Here is a 6,865-nt window from a genome sequence, read left to right on the forward strand (position 1 = left end):
ATGCTCAGTCTCAACAGGTAGTAATTCCTCCTTTTCTCTTGCCAATGCAAAGAAATGTTTCATTATATGTTTGGAGTTTTAAACAGCCTCAATGGTGTGATTTGGGGCACTGACTGATTGAACACTTGATACTGAGAATCTAAGGGTAAACAAACAGTGAATCCTGGAATATATCACAATAGGTAACCCCCTCAAAGCGCTTAGGCCCCCCTGGTTTTCTATTTTGGGTCATATCTATCTTAAGGAAACACTCTCAGGCCGGGTGCGGTGGCTCAAGCCTGTAATCCCAGCACTTTGGGAGGCCGAGGCGGGTGGATCACGAGGTCAGGAGATCGAGACCATCCTGGCTAACACGGTGAAACCCCGTCTCTACTAAAAATACAAAAAACTAGCCGGGCGAGGTGGCGGGTGCCTGTAGTCCCAGCTACTTGGAGGCTGGAAGTCATAAAATAGTAAAAGTCCTCCCACACACACATACCCAAGAAATAATTTCCCATGATTAGCTGGATTTAATAAACATTTTCTTCTAAAAAAATTTTGTCCCTGCTCAGTAGACTTCTGTGTACAAAGCACGTGCCAAGTTAAAAGACCATGTCAGGCACACTTTGAGACACTTTCCGTTTTTAAAAAGTTCTTTCTCAATAAACATTCAAAAGGACTAATTTGTTTAAAAGTCTTCGAAAGCACAATTCACTACAGGTCATAGAGTTATTTAAACCCTCAGCAGTATTCTTTCTTGGCTTTCTCATTGCTTTGTGCAATCTTTGTATTTAATCATTAATCTCCAAACTGATCTTCGCAGTGTGGATTTTAACAAGAACTGGGTTTTAACCACATTACAGTAGATGCGGTGGGGGCGGAGGGCAGCAGTGGCAATCGCAAAATAAAACGTATCATAAAGTGGTAACGGTTCGTGATTGAGGCCAGTTGTTGAAAAATAAATGCCTGTTATACAGAATCATAGAAATTTAGAGCTTGCGGCCAAGGCAAGTCGTTCATCGGTGGACCGACAGCGCCCCAGGCGGCAGAAAGAAGGCGGCGGCGGCGGAGACCCGGGGAAGCTCCCGGATTTTTAAAAAGGCACCTGCTGAGTGAGTCCTCACTGTGCAAACGGGATCCACAGGTGCCCGATTTTAACGGATACAACTCGGGAAAATCTAAGTCTGTAAAACAACCATAAGATGCGCACGTTAAACTAAGTAAGTTCTCTTTTTACACCAAGTTGATGTGGGTGATTATTTACGGCGGAGAAACTGAGCGGAGGGAGGAAGGAGAATTCGGCTAAAGTTTGCCCACGACTGACAGCTAGGGAGTGACCTGGAAGCCAGGAAAAGGGGCAGGGAGGAAACTAAAGAAGTAGGTAAGAGAGTCAGTTGATGAAAACAGAGCCCAATGTTTAGCGCAGCAGGCACACCTGCGGAGGAGGGGGCTGCCTCACCTGCGGGGCCGCTGCGCGCCCCCCTAAGTGTGTAAGCCGGGGAGGAGGGGGCTGGAAAGGAAACCTGGTGGAGGGCTGGCCCGGAGCCTGGGGTGGGGGTATTCACTGCGGGATAGGGCCAGCAAGAGGACCCGACACGCATTGTCCCGAGCGACACGTGTAAATGTCAAGATACAGAGACATCTACAAATGTCACCCAAGAGGATGAGGACGGAGGGGCGGTCCCGAGGCTGTGCCCTCTCGGGCAGGTACTGGCTCCTGCGGGGCTGCGGGCCAAGTGTCCCCCTTCCCCAGGGAACTGGCACCTGGGAGGGGGTCGATCTCGCCGCGCTGGAAGCGCGAGCCCCGAGGCTCTGGGCGCGTCGCCCCTCGGGGCAGCCCTGGACCTCGGCGCGCCCGGGCGCAGCGTGAGGTGCCCCCGGCGGGGCGGGCAGCGAGCCGCCCGGGTTCGGCGACTTACCTCGGGCCTCGTGGGGCGCGAGCAGAGCCCCGGCCAGGGCGAGCAGGAGGGCGCGGGCGGGGGGCACGGGCGGCGGGCGCGCTGCCATCGTCGCCGGCCTTCCGTGCAGCAGCTCTCGGGCCCGGCGGCGAGCGCTGCACCATCCCACGCGGGCGCCGAGCCGGGGCCGGGCGTCGCGACCGGAGGGATTTCCTGCCGCGGCGAGTCAGCTCCGGAGCCCTCGCGCAGCGCCCGCGCCGCCGCTGAGCTCGTCTAGCCTTTCATTTTTAAAAAAGTTTCCCCCCGTGTGTGTGCGTGCGCGCGCGCGCGCCGTTCTGGCACAAGCCAGCCTTGACCGTTGCAATAAATGAGCAAACTGTCCGAGTTGGCCCGGGGACGAGGAAGAGCGTTAGTGAGAGAAGGCAGGCCTGTGAAATGGATCCACGGCCAGCAGTCACCGTTCTCGTTACCGCCGAACAAATTATTGTCTCCCCCGCACCCCCGCCCGTCGGCGGCGTCCCGCGGGTCCTAGAGACCGCTCGGGTCCCCCTGCCAGGGTCCCGCCCCGAGCCGCGGCTCGCTCATCCCCGGGGGTGGGCGGCTCGGGGCAGGGCGCCTCCCTGGCCGCGAGCGCCGGCGGCATAGACGTGGCTCGGTGGCGGCCGAGCGCCCGGAGCGCACACGTCCCCGCCCCAGGATGATGTGGCCGCAGGGCCCCGGGCGCCCGGCTGCCAAGAGCACACGCGGCGGCACGGTCCAGCTTTCCAGGCTGAAGCTGGAAACGATGACTCCATTGCTTGCTCCCCGGCTCTCCGGGAACCCTCGGAGTGCGGGTCAAGTCTCCACCGCGGCCCACAGTCCGGCGCGCGACCCCGCCCGGCCCTAAGCGCCCAAAGGGGCATCTCGCTCCCGAGAAACAAGCTTGGATTCGCAGGCACAGGACACTTGGGCGTTACTTTTGATCAGCAGTGTTAGGTTTTATGTTGATAGATTGGCTCACGTTTCCTTTCCATGACCTGGACCCAGAAAAGGGTGTACAGGAACGTTCCCCAAGCTTTCCTGATTGTAAGAAGCACCTGGGTCGGGCTTGTTTAAAAAGATTCCGGGCGCCCTCCTACGCTTTCAGAATGAGACTCTTCAGACTGTGGGGCCAGGGGAGCCCAGGGTGTTTGGAGAAACACCAGTGAAAGAATGGTGCGCCGTGCCTTCTCATCCTTGTTCCGGGCTGACCTCACCTCTTCAGCCTCGCTCGGCCCTCAGGGAGACCATCAAAAGCAGCAGCGAGGGGCACCGCACAGACAAAAATGGCTGGAGCCATTTCTGGATGACTGATGCCTACCCTGCGGGTTACCATGATTCCCAGCCTTGGGGACTTATTAGAATAGTAAGAGTTAAAGACATTGCCACCCCCAGAGACCAGTTAACTCAGAATTTCCCACAATGCGTGGAGCTCAATAGTTTTCGAAGCCTCAGGTGATTCTACTATGCTGCTCAGACCTAGGACCACCTGCAGAAATTCCATCCTGGTCCTGCCACTCCGCATTGATTCCTAACTGAGCACCCACTCCTAGGAGGCAGTTATCCAGCATTTGAGGAAACTGCCTTCCATACCATCTCTTCCCACTGCAGAGGAGCTTTTCTCAGGAGTTCTCTCCCACCGCAGGTTTTGCAGTGTTCCCAAACACCAGGTTGAGCCTCCAACAAGGTGCAGGACTTTCTTTTTAAAAAACCTTAGTGGGAGGCACAGGCTCTCCAGCCCCCTTCCCAATGCCGCCATATCTCAGTACACGATCTGGAAACCAGGCCTGGTTCAAGTCGTGTGTCATATCTAACCGTACTACCAACCAGCGTTGCAGTGTACTTCTTATGTTCATTCAGTCAATCAACATGGTCAACACTATGTTAGGGACTTGGGAAACTAATGAGAAAGCCTCTTGCCTTCAAAGACTTCTTTCTGATCGGACAAACTGATAAATCATCATTATTGGACAGTGTGAGCTAGTTACTTAACCTATTTCATAATAATTAGGCTTGTTTACTGATATGGTTTGGCTGTGTCCCTACCCACATCTCATCTTGAATTCCCATGTGTTGTGGGAGGGACCTGGCGGGAGGTAATTGAATCATGGGGTCTTTCCCATGTTCTCATGGTAGTGAATATGTCTCACGAGAGACGCAAGCTCTCTCTCACTTTCTGCCTGCTGCTATCCATGTAAGATATGACTTGCCCCTCCATTTATTCTGCCCTAGCCACGTGGAAATGTAAATCCATGAAACATTTTTCCTGTATAATTACCCAGTCTTGTGTATGTCTTTATCAGCAGCGCAAAAACAGACTATTTACTGCTTCATAATTCCTTACATACCTCGTATGATTGGAGTATTGTGCTAAAGTCTTTCACCTCCATTATTTCATTTTTAAAATCCTGAATATACAGATGAGGAAACTGCAGCATAGAGATGTAGCTTTCCCACCACCACACAGCAAAGTAGGTCAGAGCCCATCCTCAGACCTGTCAAAGATACAGCCTGTTTCTTTAAGCCGGAGTTCCAACCTTCAGTTTTAGCAGCTGTTAACTGAAGGTAAAATACAAACCTCCTAGGTGGTTGTGAGCACCAGGTGAACTAATGCAATGTCTCCCAACCTACCTGATCCCTGGGATGTCTGTTAAGAATTCAACTCCTCTGGCGTTTGCTCTGGAGATTCTCATTAGAACGGTCTGGGAAGGACAGATTTTAGCAAGTGCTAAGGTGATCCTGATACTTGTGGCCCATAGAACTTCAGACACCTCGATGCAGGAAAATTAAAAATTGTTTTCTTCCAGCTCAAAGGGCCAGATTTGCTTGCAGATGAGCCCAGTCACTGGCCTCTTGGATCCTTCTGACTGGTTAAATGGTTTATTCACAATGGACCTAATATGTGCTCTGTGCTGGGCTGGGGGCCTTGTATACGTCTTCTGTTAATGATCAATTTATTTTTACTCTTTAGTATTCAATTGTTACTGTTGGCTGTAAAAGTCCAATTTCTTTTAATCCTGGAAGTTGCAAAGCTTCCTCCAAAGAACTAAATGTGCCCAAGACTGTCCTTGATTTGATTTTGACTGAATGAAACAAAACAGCCATTGCAGAGGAAAAATAAAGAGAATAAAAATCCTAGCTGCAAGCCCTGGATTTCAACCCTGTAATTCACCATCTCTGTGGAGCAAGGGGCCTGGGTTGACACTGTCTCCATAAAGCCTTCATACACATCAGTAACAGCCAGCTAAGGCAAAGAGCAAATCCTGTGTCCGGCAGATGGTCTGTCTTTGGATGGAAATTCTGCCTCCTCATTCACAGGAAATGGAAGCCGACATCTCATTCAATGCTGGATTGTTAGGTAATGGCGTGGGGTCAGAGGCCAGGATCTGCACACGAAAATTTCAGATAGATGGCTTGTTGTGCCTTCCTTTCTAGAAGAATTGACCTTTGCAATACTGTTTCCTGTGTGCTATTTTTGTTTAACAGCCTGGGCATTCACAATGAACAGGGCACTTATTTCTTACCCAAGCTCATGTAAGCTCAATCTGCTCTGAGTACAAGCAGATAAAAAATGGAGGCAAACTTTCCTAAGCCAGGAACTTACAGGCAGCCACTCCTGATTTCTGCAGTCAGTGAAGAGCCGGCCTCCTTGCAGAGTGACCTATTGATGGAACTTCAGACACAGGCTTGCAGAACAGCTTTTATCTCTCCAAGCACAGTTCTCAAGGCTTACTCCAAACGTAAACAAATGCGATTGCCCCAAGATTAAGATTCTTGGAAATCATTTTAATTCTATCTCTTGGAGATGAAAACTGCTCCTCTCAGTCTATTATAATAACATGTAGTCCATTTTTCTTTTCCTACATCTCTCACTTCAAGAATCTATGCCTTCACCTCCTCAGAAACCTGCCCCCAGTGAACCTCTTCTGGGCAGATTAAACCCTCTTGTCTCTGATGCTTTCATAATTGCACAGAATCAGCACTTAAGTAGCCAGTCTAAATGCCAAAGAAAGAATGCTCCTGGGGCAGGGAACTCAGGGATGCGCTGTGTCACAAGAGACAGGAAAGGTCACCCCATCTGTATTCATCGATGTCACCTGCCCATTGACCATTCAACTTCTCCAACCAAGTGACAGTCATACTTCACTTAACAAAGACACATTCTAAGAAAGGCATCGTGAGGCGGTTTTGTTACTGTGTGAACATTACAGAGTGTACTCACAAATCTAGATGGCACAGCCTACTGTAAATCTAGGTTTTATGGTATAACCTCTTACTCTCAGGCTACAAACCTGTATGGCACATGACTCCACTGAATACTGTAGGGAATGGTACAGTAAAAAGGCAGAAAGGTACAGTAAAAATACAGTAGAAAAGATTTTTTAAAATGGTACACCTGGATAGGGAAGCGCCATTATAATTTTGTGGGAGCATCCTTACAAGTGCTCAAGTGCGTACTATGTGATTGACCAAAACATCATTCAGTGACTCATTACTGTATTGTGATGGGGAACTTATTATGCCCCTCCCTACACACTCCCAGATTCCATTTTATGTACCCCAAGTGACTGGCAGTACTAAGAGAAACAGACACCTCCTGGAGCAGCAGCTGCTGAGACAGCCTCCTAGCCCAGGTGTTTATCTCTCCCGCCATCAGCGCGGGCAGGCTGAGTGCAAAGGCAGCACTCAGAGAAAGGCAAATGGGAATCTCAAAAACAAACATGAATGACAAGAATGACCAAGCATTTGAGGATACTTCATTTAAGAAATAGGGTTTAATCCTCTTCCCTTTTCATGTGGGTTGGGCTTAGTGACTCATTTTTTTTTTATTTCAATAACTTTTGGGGTACAAGTGGTTTTTGGTTACATGGATGAATTATATGGTGGTGAATTCTGAGATTTTAGCGCACCTGGGACACGAGTAGTATATGTTATCCCTGATGTCCCTCCACCCTTCCCCTTCTGAGTCT

At 50.2% G+C, this 6,865-nt stretch overlaps 1 protein-coding gene across 1 annotated transcript in view; it reads right to left on the reverse strand.

Moving 5' to 3' along the window:
* Window positions 1-2,395, reverse strand: part of ADAM12 (ADAM metallopeptidase domain 12) — a 373,482-nt gene extending 371,087 nt beyond the window's left edge. Inside the window, exon 1 of the mRNA XM_030940432.1 lies at window positions 1,899-2,395. Coding sequence (XP_030796292.1) covers window positions 1,899-1,986 — 88 coding nt within the window. The 5' untranslated portion in view covers window positions 1,987-2,395. The remainder of the gene's footprint in view (window positions 1-1,898) is intronic.
* Between the last annotated feature and the right edge of the window lie 4,470 nt (window positions 2,396-6,865).

The sequence above is a fragment of the Rhinopithecus roxellana genome, chromosome 11, assembly GCF_007565055.1.
Source record: "Rhinopithecus roxellana isolate Shanxi Qingling chromosome 11, ASM756505v1, whole genome shotgun sequence".
In the NCBI taxonomy this organism is placed as follows: Eukaryota; Metazoa; Chordata; class Mammalia; order Primates; family Cercopithecidae; genus Rhinopithecus; species Rhinopithecus roxellana.